The sequence below is a fragment of the Loxodonta africana genome, chromosome 4 (genome assembly GCF_030014295.1).
Source record: "Loxodonta africana isolate mLoxAfr1 chromosome 4, mLoxAfr1.hap2, whole genome shotgun sequence".
Lineage (NCBI taxonomy): Eukaryota > Metazoa > Chordata > Mammalia > Proboscidea > Elephantidae > Loxodonta > Loxodonta africana.
The window spans coordinates 187405453-187431988 of record NC_087345.1 but is presented as its reverse complement, the minus strand read 5'-3'; the positions used below and the strand labels follow the sequence as shown (position 1 = coordinate 187431988).

Below are 26536 nucleotides of genomic sequence, written 5' to 3'. Positions count from 1 at the left end.
ATGATATTGGTAAACAACCCCAGGACATGTCAACACTGTCCCTCCTTGTCTTTTGGTTCCCTATTACCAGCTTTCTTGTCCCCTCCTGCCTTCTCGCCCTTGCCCCTGGGCTGATGTGCCCCTTTAGTCTCATTTTGTTTTTATGGGCCTGTCTAATCTTTGGCTGAAGGGTGAATCTGCGGAGTGAATTCATTACTGAGCTAAAATGGTGTCCGAGGGCCATACTCTCGAGGTCTTTCCAATCTGTGTCAGGCCAGTAAGCTGGGTCTTTTTTTGTGAGTTAGAATATTGTTCTACATTTTTCTCCAGCTCTGTCCAGGACCCTCTATTGTGATCCCTGTCAGAGCAGTTGGTAGTGGTAGCTGGGTACCATCTAGTTGTACTGGACTCAGTCTGGTGGAGGCTGTGGTAGTTGTGGTCCATTAGTTCTTTGGATTAATCTTTCCCTGGTATCTTTGGATTTCTTCATTCTTCCTTGTTCCCAAAGGGGTGAGACCAGTAGAGTATCTTAGATGGCCGTTCACAGGTTTTTAAGACCCCAGACACCACTCACCAAAGTAGAATGTAGAACATTATAAACTCTGTTATGCCAGTTGAGCTAGATGTTCCCTGAGACCACAATCCCCACAGCCCTCAGCCCAACAACTCAGTCCCTCAGAGTTTGGATGTGCCTATGGAGCTTCTGTGACCTTGCCTTGTACAAGTTGTGCTGGCTTCCCCAGTATTATGTACTGTCACCAAAGTTACCACTTAATGTATTGTCTGTTTAGTGTTTGGAAACCCTGGTGGCGTAGTGGTTAAGTACTACAGCTGCTAACCAAAAGGTCAGCAGTTCAAATCCACCAGGGTCTCCTTGGGAGCTCTATGGGCCACTTCTACTCTGTCCTCTAGGGTTGCTATGTGTTAGAATCAACTTGACAGCAATGGCTTTGGGTTTTTTTGGTTTATTTAGTGTTTTTCCCTTCCCCACCCCTCCCCTCCCTCATAACCATCAGAGATTCTTTTTATGTGTAAACCTTTTCATGAGTTTTTATAGTAGTGGTCTCATACAATATTGGTCCTTTTGAGATTGACTTATTTCACTCAGCATAATGCCCTCCAGATTCATCCATGTTGTGAGGTGCTTCACAGATTCATGATTGTTCTTTATCTTGGGTAGTATGCATGGCTGGTTTTGAGGTAAAGCTCTAGCCGCTAGGGGCTGCCTGTCCTGAGGGGTGTTCCTGTGAGTTAGCTGATGAAAGGAAGGCCTTAGATGGAGAGAGGGAGGTAAAGATACTCATCCAAGGGAACCACTCATCTCCTCTCCTTGGCAGAGGCCCCGTGACTTAGATTTTCTAAGGGAAACCACTTATTCTTGACAGTTCCTGTCATCACACTTTAATCTTGAAGGAAGTTGCGTCAGAGGAAATAGCTGAAACTCCACAAGAAGTAGAAGTGAACTATTGTTGTTTTGCTTCATTGTTGGTATTATTCCTAAAATTATCCCATCTCTCTCAAAATTCATTAGGATATCAGTTAATTGCTGAATTTTTGTGTAAAATATGTTACCTCTTGAGGTTTTCATTGATTGTAGCAGATTTTGCACCTGTGGGGAAAATTTCGTGAGGATTTTAGAAAGCTGACCACTGATATTAACAGCTATTCATAGATTATGAATTTTTTATTTTATTATTTTTTTATTAACTTTTATTGAGCTTCAAGTGAACGTTTACAAAGCAAGTCAGACTGTCACATGTAAGCTTATATACACCTTACTCCATACCCCCACTTGCTCTCCCCCTAATGAGTCAGCCCTTCCAGTCTCTCGTGACAATTTTGCCAGCTTCCAACTCTCTCTATCCTCCCATCCCCCCTCCAGACAGGAGATGCCAACACAGTCTCAAGTGTCCACCTGATACGAATAGCTCACTCTTCATCAGCATCTCTCTCCTACCCACTGTCCAGTCCCTTTCATGTCTGATGAGTTGTCTTCGGGAATGGTTCCTGTCCTGTGCCAACAGAAGGTTTGGGGACCATGACCGCCGGGATTCCTCTAGTCACATCCAGACCATTAAGTATGGTCTTTTTATGAGAATTTGGGGTCTGCATCTCACTGATCTCCTGCTCCCTCAGGGGTTCTCTGTTGTGCTCCCTGTCAGGGCAATCATCGATTGTGGCCGGGCACCAACTAGTTCTTCTGGTCTCAGGCTGATGTAGGTCTCTGGTTCATGTGGCCCTTTCTGTCTCTTGGGCTCATAGTTATCGTGTGACCTTGGTGTGCTTCATTCTCCTTTGATCCAGGTGGGTTGAGACCAATTGATGCATCTTAGATGGCAGCTTGTTAGCATTTAAGACCCCAGACGCCACATTTCAAAGTGAGATTATGAATTTTTAGTGTTTCTTCTATGACTTAACTGTGCTTGCTACGTGAGCTTAAAAAGAGTTGTTTTTTAATGCCTTTCTAGATTATCTGAGTAAGAATGCTGTGATTAACAAAAGCAAAAATGCCTTGTTAAGCTGACCTTGAATTTGATGGTGCTTTCCCTTGCCCTTTCCTTACACAGACACAGCAGTAAGCCTAAGAAATGAAGTCCCCAAACAGGTTTTATCTTTTGAATTTCCTGAGTTTGGTCATCTCCCCTTGACTCACAGACTTTTTCAAGTTCGCTTCGGTAGTGCAGTGCCCTCTAGCAGTAAGTTAAGGAACTGGCTACCCCAAACAGTGGCTATTTTCATTTATTATTTAATTTTAAGAGTAGGTTGTTTATAACATCGTTTTTGTATTGCTCAGATTGAAGTATTGAGTGAGGTATTTGATCTCTAATTAGCCTTAGGGCTTCCTTTTAGTCATCATGTGGATAACTGGGGATTTTTTTGGAGGTGGACAGGTCAGGCCGGTGATTTTGAGATCCCTAAGAGATTGGTGTTTTTAGGTTGCTGACAGGTAGACCTTCAACATAGCCCCAGGCAAGTGGTAATTTGGCTTTTGTTGAGATGATATGAGTTCTTTTTCTAACTTGCTTTTGAGCAAGAATTATCTAGATTGACACCTACTAGTCAGTTATCCTGATTGATATCTACAACCAGGGCAGATGGTCATCTCACATACTTTGGACATGTTGTCAGGAGGGATAGTTCCTGGAGAAGGACATCATACTTGGTAAAGTAGAGGGTCAGCAGCAAAGAGGAAGACCCTCAGTGGGATGGATTGTGACACAGTGGCTACAACAATGGGCTCAAGCATAACAACAGTTGGGAGGATGGTGCAGGACCAGGCAGTGTCTCCTTCTCTTGTGCATAGGGTCACTGTGAGTTGGAACCGACTTGACAACACCTAACAACAGTCATATTGCCCAAATAAAACCAAAAAACCTAAACTCATTGCTGTGGAGTCGGTTCCGACACATAGCGGCCCTATAGGACAGAGTGGAACTACTCCATAGAGTTTCCAAGGAGTGCCTGGTGGATTTGAACTGCTGACCTTTTGATTAGCAGCCATAGTACTTTATCACTGAGCCACCAGGATTTCCATTGCCCAACTAGTTTCCAAAAATCTCTTTATAGCATTCATTTAGATGTCATTGGTTTATAATTTAATTCTTTTCTTTACCAGTACTTTTCAGAAGTATTTCTCAGGTCTAAAGTTGTCCAAAGACCTCAAAATTGAACATAGCTGGGAAAGAACCAGTCATAAAACTGAATGAGCACGCTCCCTAAAGGATTGTTATATTTTCAAAAGTATCAGATAATCATCCCCTTTGTACACTATTTCATTCCTAATAAAGGAATACCTTTTTTCCTCTATCTTTTCATTCCTGAAAAGGAGATTCTAAATTAACATCGCCTGCATCTTCCATGGCCCCCCAATCACCTGTACTGCAAAAGTAGAGAAAATGGGTACAGTAGACTCTTGTGTTGATCTTGGTGTGTAAAATCAGGACACCCCCTTAATTCTGGGCTTTCTTTGGTGTAGTGAGAGGTATGCTCCATGTTCACACAGTCCCCGGGGCAGAGGGTTACAACAGACTCTTTGATGCTGATTGGAGCAGTTTACTGTTCTCCTGATGAGGGAAGCTTGGGACCAGGGTGGTGTGCTGACTTTTATAGGTGGAACAGCAGGGGATTTCATTTTATAGATGAAGTGTTTTTGTACTGTTTTGGTGGTGGTGGTAGCAGCTCCTGCTAAGACATTTTTTCCCTCTGTGCTCTGGTCTCAAGGGGGTGGTGTTCTTGGGAGAATTTTAAGTCCTGTGTAATTGTTCTTGTCTTGTTGCCCATTGTTTTTCCAGCATCCTCCAGGACAAGTAGCGAGGAAGTACAGCTCCTGCTCCACTATTTTCCTAGATGATAGCACAGTCAGTCAGCCAAACCTCAAGTATACGATTAAATGGTGGGTATACAGACCTTTGCTTAACTAAGTGCTTTCTCTGTTCCTTAACCTGAGGGGTAAGCTGGTTGGTTGTGGGGTATGGGAGAGGTAAGATGGGGAAGGGGAGGCCATGGACTATTCAGGAAATCTTTCTGAAAAGTGATTTTGGGAGTTAAGATGTGAGGTATCTAAATGCTTGTGCATGTTATTATTTACATAAAAGACCAAAATTTGTAATCAAGTGGTTATTTAAAATGCATTTATATTTTTGTGCATGCCTTCTCTCCACCTTTTTCCTGAGGCCATTCTAGGGTAACTCTGCTAGTGTTTTACCATCTAAATAAGGGGAGGCTCTTGTGGTCACAGTTTAAGACTGTGGGCTACAGGAGAACGCTGGCATGGCCTGGTGGAGAGTATACTTGGCTGGGAGTCAAGAGACCTGAGTTCTAATCTTGGCTCTGTCACTCACTGGAGGAGGGGGGTTGGGTAAGACCCTTTTTTGTGAGGGCCTTTTGTTGCTTATTTTAAAATGGGGGTTAAGAGGGAGGAAGGGGAGTCTTTGGATAAAATCATTTCCCTTTTGGGGCCTCAGTTTCCTTAATTTAAAATGAGAGGTATAAGGGAGGCAGGGGGGCTTTTCCTGTAACATTCCCATGGGCACGGTGACAGTAACCCTCGAGAGCAATCACAGATCACTGATGTGCCGGGGGCTTCTGGTCAGCAGCTCAGCTTGGAGACAATCTGGATTATTTTATCTCTATGCTTGTTCAAGAAAGTCCATATTCAGCAACAATGCGTGCTAGCATATGAGATAAGTGTTAAAATCTCTAAGAAATATTCTTTTATTTCAATGGGCCAGGTATTTAGGCTTCAAAGCCATATTTTAAGTATGATTCTAGGTGATTCTGTCTCTACCTCAGTCAGGGCAGTGAGGGCTCTGTGAGTGTCTTCTGGGCGCAGCAGGTGACTCCAGGTGAAAGGTAGAAGACGTGACCACTAGGATAAGGCTGCCGTATCTGTGCAGTTTTCTTCTATCCCGTGGGCAGCATGTTCCCCAGATCCGAACGGAAGTCTACCTCTCCCTTCATTACCTCGGTGTTTAAGGACATCGTAAGTGACTAGCGATCGTAAACCCAAGTAATGGCAGCTGGGAAGAGGTTTGTGTAATAGCCCCACAAGATGGTTACCTGTGTGACCTTCCTGGAGCCACTTAAATACCCTTGGGCCCCAGTTTACTGCCAGGAAGTGGGAGGTGCAGTAACTTGGGAAGTATTTTGTAGACGAAGTAGTTAGCAGTTGTGGGGGGAAGTGGAGAGCCCTAAGAACTTTGCACCGTGCTGTTCCTGGCATCTGCTCTAGCTCTAAAAAGCACGGGATGGACTGCTAGCTGTCCTTTTATCCTGGAATCCTGCTCCACAGCAGGGGAAGCAGAGTAGGACAGAGCGGCACCTCCACTCTAAATGGCAGCTGGGAGCTCTGGGATTCACAATTGACTCCAACTCAGTTGCTTGCCCCTTTGGCTGCTGAAATCACCGCTGCTTGTGACATAGATGCTTGGGAGCAGGGGTCAGAAAACTGGGGTCACGATCTGATACTTCAGTGATTGAGCTTTGGGAGGTCGCGAGCACACCTAGCTCATAGGTTCCTCTGTGTAAATCAGTGGCTCTCAGCCTTTGTCTGTGTGTCATAAGCACCTGGGGAGCTTTAAGAAATACTGGTGGCTGGCTCTGGCTGGAGTTCTTGATTGAATTGCTCTCGTATAGCCTGGGTGTTTGGGTTTTTAAAACTCCCTAGTGTAGCAACTCTATTGGGCAGCCAAGATTGAGAACTACTGATATGAACGGACAGCCACCCTGCCCTTGTCCTCCAAAGTCTCTTTGAAACTTTTAAATTTAAAAAAAATCCCGAAAACTAAATGCATTGTCGTCGAGTCAATTCCAACTCATAGCGACCCTATAGGACAGGGTAGAACTGCCCGATAGGGTTTCCAAGGAGCGGCTAGTGGGTTTGAACTGCCGACCTTTTGGCTAGCAGCCAAACTCTTAACCACTTTGCCATCAATAAACTCTGGAGTAATAAACACAGAGCTGAAGAGCCCAGACAGTTGTGATAGCTGCCCACCAAGACAGCATCCTGACAGTGCAGGTACTGTGGCTCCCCTGATCCAAAAGACGTTTTCTCCGCCCTGCCCAGATTTGAAATTCCTTCAGCCAGTGGTCCAGTTGCTGTAAAAAGTAAGCTCCTTTTGAATATGTGCGTTTGGGAGCTGGAGCTGGAGCTGGAGCTGGAGCTGGAGCTGGAGCTGGAGCTGGGTGGGTAGGCCCTAGTGGAAGGGGTACCATCAGGACGCTGCCGCATGAATACCTGCATCGCACACCTGGCCTGGTTCTGACCAAGGAGCTGAAGAGTTAAAGCAATTTTGCTGTGTTAGCTGGCCTGTGTGAGTTCTTCTATTAGCTGTTTTGATGGTGTAAGAGGAAAGGGGTAAACAAAGAGCAGGGGGTGTCCAAGAGTGGGTAGAAAAATCCTAAACCTAAATGCCATCGTATTTTAAAATTCTGCCTGATGCTTACCCTAAACAAACAAACAAAAACCAAACCCATTGTTGTCGAATCAGTTCCAACTCAGGAGCCCTCCTGGTGCAGTGGCGGAGCGCTCAGCTGCTAACCAAAAGGTCGGTGGTTCAAACCCAACAGCCCTTCCGCGGGAGAAAGATGTGGCGATCTGCTCCTGTAAAGATTACAGCCCTGGAAACCCTATGGGGCAGTTCTGCTCTGTCCTGTAGGGTCACTGTGAGTATCTTACCCTACGCCTGGCAAAAGGAAATGCCTATGTGCTTATGCTTTCTCTACCTCCCCTAAATCCAAGGCCGTCTTGCCCCCCAAAAACTCTAAAATTGACAGGAAAATCCTTAATACTATAGTTCAGCTTCATTGTTGGGATAAATGAGCATTTGTGGGCTAAACTTACTTCCCGAAAACCAGGTATGACCTTGTTTCTGTGAGACAGTGCTCTGAGTCTGAAAAACCGACTTACAAACTAAGTTTTGGAACACAACCCACATGTACATCAGGGACGGCCAAAATTAACAAACATGTTTACCCATTCTAGGTGGGGATAGCAGTGGTTACGCTCTCAGCTGTAAACCAAAAGGTCGGTGGTTGAAACCTACCAGCCACTACACAGGAAAAAGATGTGGCAGTCTGCTCCCGTAAAGATTAGAAATACAGCCTTGGAAATCTGTTGGGGCAGTTTTACTCTTTCCCATAGGATCACTATGATTTGGAATCGACTCCAGAGCAACGGGTTTAGTTGGGTGTAGGGCGAGGGGTCGAGTCCTATTTTAACAGTGAAAGGAGAGTTTAAGTGTAAAAAGTTTGGGCACTCACTCCACTCTCACTCTTTTTATAGCGTTATTTCTTATTTTGAGAATTTGGTTTTCCTCTGTGTCCTCTGAGACATGGGGTCCCCATGAGTGGAAGTCAACTTCACAGCAACTGGTTTGCTTGTTTTCAGTCTTTCCCTTAAATGCCGCGAGCTGTGGGATTGATTTGGCGTTTGCCAGCCACCCCATATGCCTGTCCAAGACCCTCTCCACCAAGTCCCGTAACAGGCTTGTGAATGATGGTCAAAGGTGGAGTGTAGTGAGGACCCCATTCACTCAGTTGGTCTAATCGTCCATGATCCTTGGCCTCCAAGGGTCAGAGAGGAGCTACGTGCCCTCCTCCAGCTCTGGGGTCAGCCCCTCTGCACTGCCAGTCCCCCCTCCACTTGATCTACAGCAGCGGTGCTGGGATTGTCATGTGCCTTGCTAATTTAGCTCTCTAGGTAAAAAGTCAAACAAGGGCAGTGCCAACAACCACAAGTCTGTTTTGTTTCCTCGGGCAAGAATGTAGCACATTCTTCCTTCCCAGCTACGAGGCAAAAAAGCAAACCCTTTGGCCAAAATGTACTTCTGCTCTGTGGTTTAGTCTAGCCCATCCTTGGTGAGACCTCCAGGCAGAACCACACAGACCTCAAAGGCTGGCCGTTTGCCATGAAGCCGGAAGCCCGAGACTGGTTCGGTTTTTACCTGTCTGCCCTTTCCCCCAACAATCAGTTCTTTGAAGTAAGCTGGCTTGTGAGAGCTGAGCTGTGCGTGAACCTTCAGCTCAGCCTTTCCCCTTTCTGGGATACAGCCTGGGCGGGAACTGGCCTACAGGTGGGTCTGTCTTTCCTGGAGGTCCAAGACCACGATGAGTTCAGTCTTGCCCTGGGATGGGAAGAAGAGTGACCTTGGGACCCTGGGGGGTTTTCATTCAGTCTGCAGAAGCCAGACCTCTTGAGGTGAAGTTATTGATAGGGGAATAACAACAATAATAACAACTTTTGTTTTAGAGCTTTATATTTGAGATCATGCTTTTACACGTTTTATCTCAGTTGATCATAATAACCAGTCTTCAGTGTAGGTGTATCGTTCTAATTTTATTAACGAGGAAATGAAGGTTCTGAGACACAAGCAAACTCCAATGAATGAAGGAGCAAGGTTTTGAACCCAGGTTTGTCTGCCTTCCAGTCTGGTGATAGTTCCTCTTCATTACACTACCTTGGAGGGGAAGCAAGAGCCATTTTCTTTCTCAGTCAAAGAGATTAATCACTGGGCTAAACCTGATCGTATGAAGCATTCAATTTCAGCCTGCCATGGATCAGAAGAGCAGTCGTGGCGGCGTGACTATTAAGTGAATAAACAGTCATTTTTCCCTGCTTCCCAGAGGCAACATGGCAGAACAGAAGGGCACAGAGCCCTACTGTCAAGCTGGGAGTCCTGGCATCTAGGGTCTGAACCTTCGTTTTCTCATTTATACAGTAGAAGCAGTAACGTCTGCTGCTTTCTGTTACAGGGCTGTTAATGTATATGACAGCACTTAGAAAACCATATTATTATTACTTCTGAAGCCTTTTCACCCCATTTGCAATTCCTTCATCAGATTAGATGCTTTTCAAGATGTCAGGAGAAACAGAGGAAGCAGTACCGTTTTCTCATGAGTACTTCTAACACTTAGTGCTGAACCATTTGAATGAACAGACCTGGGAAGAGATTGACTTGGAAGAATAAAGTTTTTCTTTCAATAGAGCAAGATTAGCTATTGTCATGTTCTGTGCTCTCGATAAAGATCTTTCAGTACCACTGAGAAACACAGAACCCAAGCTGATACAGCTACTTAGCTATGTCCTTACACAAAACAAAAGTGAAAACCTGTTGCTGTCAAGTCGATTCCGACTCATGTAGAAGTATTTTTTGGCTTCCTCGTTAAATTATAAAGTCACACAAAAATAGTGGAAGGACATAGAGAGTTTACCAAAGAAGAAATGAGGGGGAAAAAATTGGCCAGTCAACCTGAATAACTGTGCCAGCTGGATGGATGATCACAGGAACTCAGATTGAAAAAAACAGTGCTTTTTTCCTGCCTGTCCAGCTGGGAACCATTTTTTTTTTTTTTTAGCACATTTAAGATGAGTGTCAGTGAATGTGAGGTGCAGCAGACACTGATGGGAAAGTATTACTTACCTTTGAGAGTGTTCATTATGGTGTTATAATTGCAAAATGTTAGAAACAACTTAAATGTTCAATAGTAGGGAGTGATTAGAAAATTAGCGACCTTATGATGGACTATAATCAGCTGTTTAAAGTCATGTGTTTGCACAGTACGGGCGAGGTCAGCACAACTGGACTAAACCAAAAGCAAAGAAGTTTCCTGAATAAACTGAGTGCTTTGAAGGCCTGCGTAGCAGGGCTGGGGGTTTGGGGACCATGGTTTCAGGGGACATCTAAGCCAATTGGCATAATAAAATCTGTTAAGAAAACATTCTGCATCCCACTTTGGAGAGTGGCGTCTGGGGTCTTAAACGCTAGCAAGCAGCCATCTAAGATGCATCAATTGGTGTCAACCCACCTGGAGCAAAGGTGAACGAAGAACACCAAGGACACAAGGTAATTATGAGCCCAAGAGACAGAAGGGGCCACATGAACCACAGACTCCATCAGCCCGAGACCAGAAGAACTAGATGGTGCCCAGCTACAACCAATGAGTGCTCTGACAGGGAACACATCAGAGAACCCCTGAGGGAGCAGAAGAGCAGTGGGATGCAGACCCCAAATTGTCGTAAAAAGACCAGACTTAATGGTCTGACTGAGACTAGAAGCACGCCGGAGGTCATGGCCCCCAGATCTTCTGTTAGCCCAAGACAGGAACCATTCCCAAAGCCAACTCTTCAGGCAGGGGTTGGACTGGACTATGAGATGGAAAATGATACTGGTGAAGAGTGAGCTTCCTGGATCAAGTAGCCACATGAGACTATGTGGGCAGCTCCTGTCTGGAGGGGAGATGGGAGGGCAGAGGGGGACAGAAGCTGGCTGAATGGATGTGGGAATGCAGGGTGGAGAGGAGTGTGCTGTCTCATTAGGGAGAGAGTAACTAGGAGTATGTAGCAAGGTGTATATAAATTGTTGTATGAGAGACTGGCTTGATTTGTAAACTTTCACTTAAAGCACAATAAAAAATTTTTAAAGTCATGTGTTTGAAGAATATAGTAGTAAGAAAAATATTAATAAGAATAAAAATAGAATGCAAACCTTTTTTGCACAGTGTAATTTATTGACAGCAACAGGTACCTAGATATCCTAAGCTAATAGTAGTTGTCTTTGGGTAGAGGGATTATTTTTCTTGATATTTTCTATAGTTTCCAATATTTCTACAGTTAATAAAAAGTATTTTATAATCAGTGCTTAAAAAAGAAAAAAAAAATCAAGGGGAAGGAATATCTTTGTTAAATTCAGATCTTTTAAAATGTGAAATATAAATTTTAAGGTAGTGCTCCAAATAAAAACTGCAGTACCATTTCAGCAAGTGAATGGACAAGTTGGGCAGATTGCCAGTAGGTTATTGATTTAAGAGAAAAATGACAAACCGTGGTGGATGATGTTCACATTTTAAAGAAACCACTAGTTTTCTGAAATGGTAGGTAATGAAGATTTCTAAAGATGTTTTAATTTGCATCATCTGTTTTTAATATAGTTCTTGTATTTTACAAGTGAGGAAAGCTTACAATTTCTGATAGAAAGAGCAATTTGTTTTTAAATCTGGTGTTTCTGGGAAAGATTTAATAATTTGGGGGAATGAGTACCAAATTGACTTGCTCTGAAGAGTGTGTTTTTCGAACAGTATTCTGAGCGAAAGGGGACTGTTCAGATAGATTGCTTACCTTTTACTTGTGTTTAAATATTTGTGGTCAGACTGATGCCTGATATTGTATAAGATCTTGAATGTGCCTATGAAACATTGAACGCCTGCATTTTATTTTACAGTGTAGCTCTCGCAATATATTATCACATCAAAAACAGGTATGTGGATGAAAAATTTTGTGCTAAATCTATCACAGTTTATCTTCAATTATGTTTTTCCGCTTATTTTCCTATTATGCTTATAGTTGCCTCAACCTTTGAACTTGATACTTTTAACCCATATTTTCATAGAATTTCTGAAGTTAGTATAATTTGCCAAAACTTTCCAGGTGAGCACTGAACTGCTTCTGAATTTTTTTTTTTTTTTTAAAAAGGAAGCCAAATGGGTGTTTGTGGTTGAAGCCAGCAAAACAGAAGAAGCCTTCTTAATGTTCAACCTTTCTTCACTTTTTATTTTGTGTCATCTTTCTAAACCGTCTGTTTTATAAAAGATAATTTAAAAAATTACTGTGTATAACTTTAACATGAAAAAAATGATGTTTAATTTTATAGTTTGAATCCAATAGAAGAAATTTAGGAGTAAACTGAGACATAAACTCTAAGGTAGTAGAAGTCCTTTCTGATACGATTGGGTCTGGTGATAAAAATTTCTGATATGATTGGGTCTGGTGATAGTTGAGGAATTTAAAAAGTCAGTTAAATCCAGGGATCATAAAAAAAAATTGATAACCAGTTTGGAAGAAGCAGAGCTGCTCCTTGGTAAGCCTAGATCTCCTAGGTAGGATGAGACCAGACTATCTGAGCATACAAGAGACTACCAGCCAGCCCTGGGTGGTCAGCAGGGGGCGGCCACCACCTCACGTCTGTTTTACAGAGGGGTGGGGGACTGTGACAAGTCAGTTAAGCAGAGGTTAGATGAGAGAGCTTCTAATCAGCATTGTTACAGGGAAAAAAAAAATACAGTATTTGGGGACAAATACCTGGAAAGTTATTGTTTTCCATATCGTCATTGAATGGTGCTTGAGAATTTTGGATTTAAGAACCAAAATTGTTAACATGATACTAGTTTAAACGTTTGAAACACTTAAACCTTAAGTAACAACGGAATACCATTAGTGAAAGTAAGATGTTATGCTCTCAAACCAGTTTTGTGTTAGTATCTCTCAGTTTTTAGACTATCGTAGATCCCAAAGTTAATTTAGCCATGTTGTTGTTGAGTGGGTTCCGACTCAGTGACTCTGTGCACAACAAAACGAAACACTGCCTGATCCTGCGCCATCCTCACAATCGTTGCTATGTTTGAGCCCACTGTTGCAGCCACTGTGTCTGTCCACCTTGTTGAGGGTCTTCCACTTTTTCGCTGATCCTCTACCAAGCATGATGTTCTTCTCCAGTAACTGGTCCCTCTCGATAACATGTTCCAAGTATGTGAGACAAAGTCTCACCATTGTTGCTTTTAAGGAGAATTCTGACTGTACTTTTTCCAAGACAGATTTCTGGCTGGCCGTGGTATATTCAGTATTCTTCACCAACACCATTATGGTGATGGCGTATATAGATTAGTTGTTTCCCTGAAGAATTTTGAGGATTAAGGTGTGTCTAACCCAAGTCATGGTATTTTCAGTTGCCTCGTAAGCATGCCAAAGCTGGACAGTGAATAAGGAGACTGGAGAAGAATTGATGCCTTTGAATTATGGTGTTAGCATCAGTTCTTTTCAGTCTTTCTTATTCATTATCTAGTTTTCCCATACATATGAGGTGATTGAAGACACCATGGCTGGGGTCAGGTGCACTTCAGTCCTTAAGGTGACATCTTTCCTTTTCAACACTTTAAAGAGGTCCTTTGCAGCAGATTTGCCCAGTGCAGTACATTGTTTGATTTCTTGACTGCTTCCTCCATGGACATGGAGTGTAGATCCCAGTAAAATGAAATTCTTGTCAACTTTAATCTTTATCTGTTTATCGTGATGTCACTTATTGGTCCAGTAGCGAGGATTTTTGTTTTCTTTATGTTGAGGTGTAATCAATCCATGCTGAAGGCTGTAGTCTTTGATCTTCATCAGTAAGAGCTTCAAGTCCTCTTTGTTTTCAGCAAGTAAGGTTGTGTCATCTGCATATTGCAGGTTGTCAGTGACTCTTCCTCCAACCCTGATGCCTTGTTCTTCATATAATCCAGCTTTTTGGATTATTTGCTCAGCATACAGATTGAATAAGTATGGTGAAAGGATACAACCCCAGCACACACCTTTCCTCATTTTAAAGCATGCAGTATCCCCTTGTTTTGTTCAAAAGACTACCTCAACAATTCCATCAGAGGATACTGATATTATCCCCATTTTACAGGTAAAGAAACTGAGACACAGGGAAACTAAATTTGCCAAAGATGGCACAACTAGTAAATAAGGGAATTGAGATTTGAACCAAACAGTGTACCTCCCAAACCTTTAATCTTATGCTCTACCTGGTTATTGGTGATAAATTCCACCAAAAATGAGTGAGTAGAACTGGCGAAAGTCTAACCACAAAAGTAAATATTGTAAATAAGCATGACTGATCTCAGAGTGTAGCCTGATGGTGTCTTGGGGGCAAGGTGGCCTGACTGCCTGCCCACTCTCTCTTGGATGAATCACACTGCCAGACTCCTGGAGCTGGTGACAGATCCGTGTGCTTGGTAGAGATGATGCTGTTCAGTGGGAATGCAGCTGTGATGGAGGTGAGAGGAAACAGTCCATTTCTCAGAGGATACAATTTGCTTCCAAAATCATTTTAGCCCAAGTCCTTAATCCTCATGTGTATTTTTGAACCTGCATGCTCATCTTCAGAATGCTTTCTGGTGAATGTTTCTCTAGAGGGCTTGCATGGCTTTTCAGGGGCTCTCATTCGTCAGGAACATCAAGCAGGCCTGCTTCACATACCCCCTGAATGTCCTGCAGAGGTGTTAGTGAGGTGTTCATGTAGGCAAGAGCAACTGAGCAGGTATGAAGGCCCAGAAACCCCCCCCCAAAAAAAAAAATTCCTGTTTTGCAAATCCAGAAGTGAAAATTTGCTCTTTCCTTCTCTTTTATTTTGATGCAGATAGTAAATTTTTTAGTAAATTTATAGAGTAGAAATTACAGTGTTTGCCATGATGGGTGTGTGTTAGAGACAAGTCTGTAGCCTTCTGATGTCCTAAGCATAACTGGCATGGAAAGCACAGACTCTGGAAGTTGTATCATATGACCAAAGCAGTGGTTTCCAGGTTTGTTTTTAAAGAAAAATTTTTAGGTAAAGTTCTGTTTACGTAAAATAAATGAAAGTTGAGCTGCCACTGGGGAGGTGAGGGTGTCCCCACAGAGCCCAGCAGCCTGAGGCACTGGTGCCTGCAGGGAAAACCGTCACCTCAAATGGTTCCAGGCCTTGCCTAGCGTGGTAACAGCCAGCTGCTCCTTTATGGGTTATCGAGTTAAGGTTTTCTAGTGTCACCTCTTGACGTTCAGTGTAAAATTGTGAAATTCCTAAATAATGAAGTAGTCAGGTTGCATGTTGTAAAAATGTCTGACTGACCTCCAGGATGCACTGAGTGTTTGTACCTTTGGTCCTATTTCCTGCAACCACAAGGAGCGATGGTTTTAAGCAGGTCACTTAACCTTTGCTCAGAAACAAGACATTAAAGAAATTTACATCATTTGCTTAGATTTGATTCATTTGACAAATCAGAAAATAGAAGATATAGTTTTTACCTAGTTCAACTAAATGTGGCTCATTTCCTTTATGTCCATGGACTATTCGAATAAATGTGATTTAAATGTTAGATCCAAGGGAAAGGAATTATTATTCATTAGTAACTGACGTCTCTGACATTTAGCACTACCTTCTGTTTCTTGAAATGCATTGGAATCAGCTCTATATTTTGTTCTCTTTTGACTGACACTCATTCTTGCAGAAGATAAACTGATTTTCTGTTGTTTTTCCCACCAGGGACCCAGATGGAAGAATGCTCTTAGATATTTTTGATGAAAACCTTCACCCTCTTTCGGTAATCTCTTCCTCCTTGGGTTTCATGAGATGATTTCTTTCTCTTTTGCTCTTATTGGGTGGCCAGCCATCTGAAAATGTTTCCTTCCCCAGAAATCCGAAGTGCCACCAGATTATGACAAACACAACCCAGAGCAGAAACAGATCTACCGGTTTGTTCGGACGCTGTTCAGTGCTGCCCAGCTGACAGCTGAATGTGCCATAGTCACCCTGGTAAGTGCCTCTGGGTGCCTGCAGCTGCCCGTCACCCGCCGGTCTGGCTGCTCCTAGCTCCGCGGAGCACGTGCCAATGGAGAATCATCACCAAGTGTCCCTAGGGAAACTACAGATTCTGCTTCAGTGTCTTTTTTGCTGGGAGAATAGATTATGGGTATCCCAAAGAGTGTGTGCATCTATTCCACAGTCCCCACTTAATGTCATCCGTGAAGCCATGTTCAAACCAATAAATCCTGAGATGTTGAAGACAGGTAAGTGAAACACTTGGGCTAAGGGGGCCTAAGACTAAGAAGGACTCAGGCCACCCCTAATAGCATCCAGAATTCCTGTTGTTGATTTTCTACCAAGTTTTTAATTCATGAACAAGACAGATGAGTATGGAGGAAGGAGTGGTTTATATGGCTAGCTTCTGTTTTATGATCTTTGTGGAAATAGAATGTCTGTAATATATTCAGAGGCAACATGGAGGTAATTTATACTTTAAGACTTGAGAAAAAAATCAAAATCTATAATTCTTAATTAGATTCTTAAGGCTTTTTGGACTCATTAGGTAAAATCTCATTTGGGAAATGGATTTAGCAATGGAACTTATTGTCACTGACCTTTTATGTTGTGTGTAACTCAGATAAGAAGTTAGCTCTGGCTGTGAATGGTCTGTCCTGGAGATGGAGGGCCGTTCTCTGTGGGACCCAAGAAGAGAATGTTGTAATAGAAAGTTCACAGGCGTGCAGAGGCCTGTTTGCATTTCGCCACACCGAGAGCTTTGTGCTCCCAGCCTGATTCAGCACTGAGCCTGTTTGTTGTTTGTTCTTTTGTCCATTCATCCATTTGCTTGGTCATTCTTTCCCTCAGTGAACCTGTAGCCCAAAGGATAAAACATACACAATCATAGGTTCTCATGTCATAATTGAGAGGTGTTTTTACAGCCCAGCTTTGTTCCTCAAAAGGATTTCACGTTCTTACAAAAACAACAGGCAACAAGGGTTAAGAACCTTTTTTTTTACATAGGGAAATTGGGTTGAAGAGTAAGAAAACCAGATGAAACCGTGGATGAGGTTAATGTTAATAAGAAAATTCATACCATGAAGAAAACTTTATTTTGAAGCTCCTATAGATGGAATGGAAACCCTGGTGGCGCAGTGGTTAAGTGCTACAACTGCTAACCAAAAGGGTGGCAGTTCAAATCCGCCAGGCGCTCCTTGGAAACTTGGTGGGGCAGTTCTTCCCTGTCCTATAGGGTCACTGTGAATTGGAATTGACTCGATGGCAGTGGGTTTGGTTTTTGGTTTGGTATAGATGGGATTTAGAAGATGGCTTTTTTCAATTTTTTTTATGTTTAGTTCCAAAGAAAATTATGCCCTGAAAGTGATTTACTGTTTTCCTTAGAGTGAAGGAGAAGGCTAATGGCATGTTGAGGACAGGCCAACATTTACATTTCAGCAGTTTACCCAGTTTCCTCTGAGGCCTGAGAGAGCATCTAAAGTGCTTAGACTTTCTACCCATTTCCCTGTTGTCTTCTGATGTCACAGAGGGCTGCAGCGGGATTTATTAGTTCATGTCATTGGAGTACCGTAGGAGTGGCTTATTATCTGTGAACAGTTAGAAGTTCCGAAATCTTCAGTTACCTTACTGCGTAAGCTGGTGGTTTAGCAGGATATTCGTACTTGCTTGTCTTACCTGTATCGGCTCCTGTTTACTGCAGCTGGAGATGAGCAGCTTTGGGGTTACGCACTACAGGCTGATTCTCTGATGACTGCTGCTCGCCTGGGCTGAGAGTCGGCCTGCATGCCTGTGGGGAGCAGACAGACAGATGCCTGCTCTAAGCAAGACCCTTGCAGGATTCTTTTTCCCTTCTCTGATGTCCCCTGGAGTCAGAGGGAGCCATCAGTCAGGTCTGGTCTAGAGTTGACAGAGATGCCTTCATCTAGGCCTTTCTCTTGGCATATACTTGCCACTTGGCATGCTGCCCAGGTGGAGGCAGGGCGAGGCTAGGAAAGGACGCCGAGCTCTGGCCTTGCTGCCACAGGGAAGGGACTGCAGCCTGCACGTGGTCAGAGAGCTTACGTATATCAGAACCCCATTAGCCCACAGCACATATTTCACAGCTTAATTAACTTGATTTTAAAAGAGTAACATTAACCTAACACAACTGAATCTATTTTTTTTAGCTTTGCAGTATATGCCAAGATCCCTCCTGTTGATACTGACAGGTGACGAAATGAAAACAGAGGGAGAGGTAATTAAATTGCACCTCGCTGAATTATGTTGAGCTTTTACATCAGGGCACTTTGTAATATTCCTGCTTCAGCGGCAGAGAAGCCGACACCACTGTGGGCAGGTGGGCAGAGGGCCAGAGCATCCAGCTGCCCGGTGTGTGGCTCATCTTTTCCCTCAGGGGTTAACTGAGCTGTGCTGTACTCAGAACCATGCGTTGGGACTCGTTTTAGTGTTGTGTGGTACTGGGATGACAGAAAGCTCACCACCTGTCTTAATCAGGGATTTTTGCTTGTAAGAATGAGAAACCCAGACAAAGACACCAAGGTGGAGGGGAGATATGTTGGCAGGGCTCAGGGGTGTCCCACATGCCCTTGTTTTCTGGGACTGCAGGCCCGGGCAGGCCTCTGCCTCCCCAGGTCCTCCTCAGCTCACCTCACGCTGGGGTTCGTTTGCAGACTGGCTTTCGCTGCTTTAGATCGGACGTGGCCGGGAAGCATCTGTCCCAACCCTGACTCTACATGATTTTTCCTCTTAAGTCCTAGCACTGGCTAACTCGGTCTCTTCATTTAGTTCAGATTTTGAAGAAGGGGTGAATTTTGATACGCAGCATTCCGTAGGTTTTGGTACATTGTTGCATAATTGTTTCATCAGTGTATGACTTAAAAAAACTTCTGATTTTAGATCATTTTTAGTTTTACAGAAAAATTGTGAGGATAGTGTAGAGAATTGCCATGTACCCCACAGTTTCCCTGTTGTTAACATCTTAGTTAGTATGGTATATTTGTTACAATTAATGAGCCAGTGGAAAAAAAAAAGCAGGCCTTCTGAGGATGGCCGTCTCAGGCTGCTCTGTCACCTCTTTCTTTAGTGTTTACCATGTCCTCTTTCTTTTCTAGAACCCTATCCAAGATTCTCTATTACATTTAGTTGTCATGTCTCCTTAGGCTTCCCTTGGCTGTGACAGTTTCTCACATTTTCCTTGTTTTTGATGACCTTGACAGTTTTGAGGAGGCCTTGTCAGGTATTTTGTAGACTGTCCTTCAGTTGGGATTTGTCCGATGCTTTTCTCATGCCGTTTTCATCACACTGTATCAAGGGCACGTGCTCTCAACATGGTTTATGGCTGTTGATATTGATCCTGCTCACTTGGCTGAGATAATATTTGCCAGGTTTCTCCACAGTAAAGTTTCTTCTTTTTCCATCTTTTCATTCTCTATACTCGTTCAAAGGAAGTCACTCTGTGCAGCCCACACTTAAACACTCTACCTGCTTGAGCCATGTGTTCCTTTTGTGAAGGTAGGTATGTGTCATACCAGGAATGCCAACCATGCCTGCCTGAGTTGGGCCTCTGCTTGGGTGGCCTTGGCCATCCGTGCCTCCCTCCAGACTGCAGCTCAGAAAATGTCTCTCAGAGGCTGGTGCTCTCATGGTGAAGTGACCTGTGGAATCTTACTGATTCTGACCTAAAAGGCTGTCTTTTTATGTTACTAGTTTCTAATGAACTTAAAAGCTATTATTCAAAACAGTATCTATTCAGTGACCGGTCCAAATATTTATTCAGTTGTTCCTCTAATGGCTAGCAAACAGTAAAAGGGTGGTAGAGTCACCAGCTGGCTAAACTCTGGGTAATAGGGAGCCTCCGATTGGCCATCTCCATGCAAATTCACTAAAGCCAAGAGCAGGCACACACATCGAGATGAAGTCATCATCCAAAACTCAGAAGTGCCCAAGGCAATGATTTTTAGCACTTTTTTGAGTTAGCTGTAAGTTTTATACACACACACACACACACACACACACACAAAGAGAGTCATATCTTAAGTACCTAAACATGCACGCGCACACACCCACACCCCCCAAAATTTCACAAAACAATACTTACTAAATCTGCGACTCTTGATTTTCTACTCTTTTCCATTATTTTTTTTAATGCTGTTCATGACCCTTTATAGTTGTTTGAAAACCCACTAGTGGGTTGAAGCCTGCAATTTGCAAAATATTTGTGTACCAGGGGTCCCCGAGATCACCCCCAGGATTAGTGATTCGTTAGGAGGACTCTCAGGGCTCAGCACGTAGTCACACTCCCAGCTGTGATTTATGAGAATGAAATAATACGAAGTGGAAGAAGCAGAGGGAAAAGGCACATGGGGCAAGGCCCAGAGGAAGCCAGGTGCGAGCCTCCGAGCCCTCTCCCTGTGGAGTCGCACAGGGTGCACCTAATTCCTCCGGCTAGAACACATGTGAAACGCGTCTACCAGGGAAGCTCGTTAGACTCACGCCAAGGTTTCTGTTGGGTCATGTAGGCACCCTCTGCCTAGCACATTACCAAAATCGCTGACTCAGAAGGAAAGTAAATTTTCAGTAGAAACCACTTTGTTTACACAGATAGTTTAGGCACAGTGAGCCACTGTTACCAGAGAATGCTGTGAGTCCTCCTGAAGTCTAAGTTCCCAGTTGCCAGCTTGGGCCAGCCTGGCCCTGTAAGCAGGCCTTCTGAGGATGGCAGTCTTAGGCTGCTCTGTTACCTCTTTCTACGCACAGTGCCGTTTTTTCTCTGTTGTTGGTACCTCTTTAAGCAGGCGATTTGGGCCATTTCCAGTCTACAACTGCCTACTTTTAACAGGGCAAAAGGCAGAGAAAGGGTTGCTTATGATGGTAAACGCTGAGAATGTGTATATACCTGCCCTAAACGATGTTTGAAATTTACTCGGTAGCCAGTCCTTGCCATGCAGAGCTGTGGGCCTGGGCTCTTCCAGTGTTCAAAGAGGACCGGAAACCCAGATTTATTTATGAGAGGTAGCGGACAGATGAAACCCATCTGTGGGCCACATCCAGCCCGTGGGTTGCCGGTTCTCTGGGTACTAGGGAGCCACCAGAGAAATTCTAGACAGGATACTGACAGAGTCACATATGTGTCTTAGTAGTCTTTTCAGAGACATCAGTAAAGAAGTTATGGCAATAGTTTAGGTAAAAGATTATGCTATAAATTAATTTATGAATTTATGTTCATAATAAAAATTTATACATCAGGCTACAGGCAAATCTAATAGCATCAGGTACTAAAGGAATTTAAAGATGAAAGTCACAGAAATTTATAGTTACTTTTTTTGTTTTTTTGTATAAACCCCCCAAAAAATCCATTGCCATCGAGTCAATTCTGACTCATAGTAACCCTGAAGAACAGAGTGGAACTGCCCCATAGAGTTTCCAAGGAGCACCTGGTGGATTCGAACTGCCAACCTTTTGGTTAGCAGCCGTAGCTCTTAACCGCTACGCCACCAGGTTTTCGAAAAACCAAACCCATTGCCATCGCGTCGATTCCAACTCACAGCAACCCTATAGAAGTGGCAATTCATGGAATATCGTTTAGTGCCTGGAGGGTAGCTGTCCTTATTCACCGTAGTATTAGGGTTATGCGATGCCTGCTGAGGATTAGGATATAATTGGGAATGGAAGGAAACTACCACCTATTCCCGTGAAGGGGTTATGGTCTTGATCTTGGTTGTATTGGCACATGCTCAGATTGGCTTTGCCAAACGCGGACAACAGTATTAAAATCCAGAAGGAAATGATACCTTGTATGGATTAAAAGAAACCTTAACTGACCTTTAAAATGGAAATGGAATAATTTCAATATCATCGGGATTTTGTTTACATACTTCCTTGATCCCATGGGTGTATGTTTTATTTTCCCCTCCATGTCTTTTAAAAACAGTTTAGTTACGTGCAGTAAACTGAATGCTTTCTGTAACTTTATAATTGCCGGCTAACCTATGTTTTCTAGAGAGACTTCTTAGGACATCCCTTCTCATGAATTAATATCCAAAACTTGAATTGAGCAAGAGGGTCCTGTTAGTGATGGTTTAGGGATATGGCATAGGAAAAAACAATTGTATATTATTTTACTTGGCAGAGAATGGAAATACCCAACTGGGCATTTACTGAAGAAATTGCAGTTGACCCTTGAATATAGCTTTGCTGGCAAGTTCTGCTAAATCACATGACATTAAGTAGAGCTTGTTATGAATGCCTTATCTCCCAACATAACAGCTGCTTTGTGGGGTGTATTATAATGTCTCATGTCTTCAGTGAGCCTTAATGGAATAACCAGACTTGATAGATGCTTGCCTTTCCTCCCCACCCCCAAACATTGTTACTTAAATATATGCTTTAGCATATTTATTATGGTGGCAGGTGGTTAAGCTCTTGGCTGCTAACTGAAAGGTCAGCAGTTGGAACCCACCAGCCGCTCCACAGGAGAGATATGTGGCAGTCTGCTTCCATAAAGATTTGCAGCCTTGGAAACCCTACAGGGCACTTCTGCTCTGTCCTACAGGGTCACCGTGAGTCAGAATCTACTCGAATGCCAGTGGGCTTGATTTTATCAACTAATGTATTTTAAGTAAATCTGAAGAAAATTGAGGAACCACGTTTTTGCACTGAGCCTGTGAGAATCTCTTTCAATGAGGTCCCTGAGGAGATTTCCATAATTTGTACATATAAAGGCGCTGACCCAAGGATCTTGGGTGAAAATTGCTTTATAACCCCCTTTTTCTGTTGCTTTAAAAATCTGGAGGTTTAATTAAGCCCAGTCTAAGTTTTCTGCTCTTAGTACAGCTCTGTTCTTCATTCTGATTCTCTGTTCAGCGGATGCTGAGCAGAGCTGGCGTCTCCCTTTGTAAAATAATGCAGTTCGCGATCCCCGAGGTCAGTGTCAGCTGGAAGCCACCTGGCCTCACTTGGATCTTCACCTGAAGAGTTAAGATTTTCATGTAAATTAAAATCATGATCTGAGACATTAGCTCACTACTGCTGGTCAGATTTAATATAATAAATACCATTAAAAACTAAAATCTCCCAAAATGGAAAAGACTATTGCGCTCTACTCAGGGACCTACTTGGTTTTTTACCAATGTCTGTTCACAGGCAGATGCTAATGTCCAGTAAAGAATTTGGAAACCCCCAGGGTCCTGACAGTGCAGTTCACTGAAGGGCTCTTCAGCTCTCGGTACCGGTAGCCCAGACTGCCTTTTTCTGCCTTGAGCCGTCTTCTCTGAACCCCATTGTTCACCACAGCACCAGTCTCACAAACCAGGGGCTCAGTTTCACCTTCAGATCCACTCTACGTTTGTAAATGCAGCTTTTCGCCTTCAGAATGCCATTATTTATGGTCATTTTACCAGTCAAGTCCCTGTTCTCGGCCTGGCTGGACTTGGCCCACACTAGAAGTCTGCGCCCCTATGGCTGTGTTCTGAGAGCCAGCTCCTGGGTAGCTGTGTAGCTGTCACCCCTTCCTCATCCCAGCAGGAGTCCTGTGTCCATGAAGAGGATTGAGGGAGCATGGCGCTGTCCCAGCAGTGCGCTGGGTACTGGACTCACGGTGGGAGTAAAACAAGGTCTTTGTCCTCGGGGAGCTTGTGGTTTACTAGGGGGAGAGACAGGTAAGAGGTAAGTAAACTACAGTGAGATAAATGCAATGATGGGACAAGTGTTGGATGCGATGGGACCAAGCGGAAGGCCACCCAGACTAATTTCGGGAGAGCTTTCCAATAATGGTTCCCATTTCATTACTTTTTGGTAAATTTAGGCTCTCTTGTCACAGTTTCTGGAGGCTTGGTGCCACAGTGGTTAAGAGCTCGGCTGCTATCAAAAGGTCAGCCGTTTCAATCTACCATCTGCTCCTTGGAAACTCTATGGGTCACTATGAGTTGGAATCGACTCAGAGGCAATGGGTTTTGTCAGTTTACTGGCTGTTTTGTCTTTGGGCTTTTAAATATGTTAGTAATCTTTTCTCATTATTTTTATTTTGTCTCAGTGCCCTGATCTATTGTGGGGAATACCTGATATCTGAGATCAATCCTAAGACTGTAGGCTTGCTTTCTTTTGGATTAAGAAAATAAAATGTTTTCTCATTAGTAAAGCACTGGAAACAAAGAACAATAATCTTACTCAGCAAAGAACCATTATTCATCTACTTACTCATTCAACAAAACATTTGAGTGCCAACACCCATCTGGCAAAGCTGCTAGTTCAGTGGAAGAGGCAGACGAGGCTTCCAGGCCTCCCTTCCAAGCTTCTGTGGTGTTCACTGTTGACACTGGCTTTTACAGACTGGTGAGGTAAGTCACCAGGAAGGCTCTAGTGGCTTTGAGAGGGGCATTTGACTCTCTCAGTTTGCCTGGGTTAGGGGTCAGAGGGAGCAGGGGAGACTCTCTGGAGATGCTGGCCAAGCCTTCCTCTTGACTCTCCAAGTTCTCTTCCTTCTGAATGGGGTTGTTGTTGTTAGGTGCCGTCAAGTCGGTTCTGACTCATAGCGACCCTGTGCACAACAGAATGAAACCCTGCCCGGTCCTGCGCCATCCTGACAATCATTATGCTTGAGCTCATTGTTGCAGCCACTGTGTCAACCCACCTCTTTGAGGGTCTTCTTCTTTTCTGCTGACGCTGTGCTTTTCCAAACATGATGTCCTTCTCCAGGGCCTGATACCTCCTGACAACATGTCCAAAGTATGTTAGACGCAGTCTTGCTTCTAAGGAGCATTCTGGTTGTACTTTTTCCGAGACAGATTTGTTCGTTCTTTGGCAGTCCAGTATTCAATATTCCTCTCCGACACCACAATTCAAAGGTATCAATTCTTTGGTCTCCCTTATTCATTGTCCAGCTTTCACCTGCATATGAGGCGATTAATACCATGGCTTGGGTCAGGTCCACCTTAGTCTTCGAGGTGACATCTTTGCTTTTCAACACTTTGAAGAGGTCCTTTGCAGCAGATTTACCCAGTGCAATGTGTCCTTCAGTTTCTTGACTGCTGCCTCCATGGGTGCTGATTGTGGATCCAAATAAAATGAAATCCTTGACAACTTCATTTTTTTCTCCATTTATCATGATGTTGCTCATTGGTCCAGTTGTGAGGATTTTTGTTTTCTTTATGTTTTTTTTTTTTTATGTTGAGGTGTAATCCATACTGAACGCTGTGGTCTTTGATCTTCATCAGTAAGTGCTTCAAGTCCTTTTCACTGTCAACAAGCAAGGTTGTGTCATCTGCATAATGCAGGTTGTTACTGAGTCTTCCTCCAGTCCTGATGCCCTGTTCTTCATATAGTCCAGCTTCTCTGATTATTTGCTCAGTATACAGATTGAATATGTATGGTGAAAGGATACAACCCTGACACAGATCTTTCCTGACTTTAAACCAGTCAGTATCTTCTTGTTCTGTCCGAACAGCTGGCTCAGTTGTTCTGAATGGATACCACCCTGTAATCCTGTGCTCATATCCTGGCTTTTTCCCCTTGCTGGTCTGACTTTTCTTAGTCTGCCCAGTTTTACTTCCACTAAGGATCATTTCTCTTTCTCCTCCTCCCTCTTTCTTTCTCTCTCCCCCCTCCCCCTCCCCCAATTCGTTTCTGTGAGGTATTTCTGAACTTGCCTGTCTTAGGACACTCACACCTCCCCACTCCTTATGCCTCCCCTGCCCCCTCAACCCCCACAGCCACTGCCTGAGGTTTCCCTCATTTTACTTTTTGCTGTGAAGGCAACCACTCCACCTCTCTTGTCCTGTGCCCTGTGTAACACTATCAGTCCACTTCCAGGCATTTGCAAGTACAGAGCTTTGCATCGTAGGTTCTCCTGCAGATACTACAAGACGCAACAGAAGCAGAACATACCGTGTGCCTTCCTCCCTCCTTGGTCCCTTCTCATTCTCCTTTGCTGCCTCTTCATCTTCTCCTGGCTCTTAAAGTGGGAGAGCCCCTGCAGGGCAGGCCTGGCCTCTCGTTTAAGCCTCTGCCTAGGCCCCCAGTCCCACCCACACTGTTTTTGCCTGGGTGGCTGACCTCAGATGTAGGCCCCGTGCTGTTTCCTTTGAGCTCCAGATATGTGTGTTTACTGCACCCTCAGTGTCCTTTGGGGTGTCCCGGAAGGGTATCAGCCACAAAATGTCCACAGTCAGACTCGTGCGTCAGCGTCTTTCCCACGCTCTTCCTCCCTGATGCTCCCTGTCACAGAGGACATCACTCATTCTGCTGTACAAGCAAGGGCCCAGCGTCCCCCACAGACCACCTGTCTGCCGAGCATCCCACCTGCCTCCCCTGGCGTGTCCCCATCCACACTGCAGTCCTGTCTGTAACACACTGCCACAGGCATGTCCTCCTCAGTGTGGCTTCCGTCTAGCCCACCCTCCACTCTGCAGCGAGGAGGGTCAATGCCATCAGTGGCTTCCTGTTCTCTTGACCTGAAGACCCCTTCGGGAGCAAGTCTGTTCTGGCAGGGTGGTCCTGAAGTCAGCCCCTGGGTGGTAGCTTGCCTTTGCTTTTACTGGTCACCTCTCCTTGGGGGAGTTGCCTGACCTCTCTGTGACTGGGTTCCCTCCTCTGCAGAATGAGAACGATTATCTTACCCAGCTCACAGGCTTACTGTGAGGGCCGTGTGGGTTCCTAAATGTGAGGTCCTCAACGAGCTGTCAAGACCTGGGACAGTATTAGCGGCATCTGTCGGCCTCCTCTCCGGCCTCGCTCAG

General features: G+C 44.1%; 1 protein-coding gene across 4 annotated transcripts in view; it reads left to right on the top strand.

Annotated features, from left to right (window-relative positions):
• The window catches only part of CCNY (cyclin Y), a 391131-nt gene that overhangs the window by 341990 nt on the left and 22605 nt on the right, over positions 1 to 26536 (top strand). For all 4 annotated transcript variants that reach the window (XM_023539756.2, XM_003420701.4, XM_023539755.2 and 1 more), the window contains 4 exons: positions 4272 to 4372; positions 11697 to 11732; positions 15531 to 15588; positions 15681 to 15800. In XM_023539756.2, the coding sequence (XP_023395524.1) occupies positions 4272 to 4372; positions 11697 to 11732; positions 15531 to 15588; positions 15681 to 15800 (315 nt within the window). The remainder of the gene's footprint in view (positions 1 to 4271; positions 4373 to 11696; positions 11733 to 15530; positions 15589 to 15680; positions 15801 to 26536) is intronic.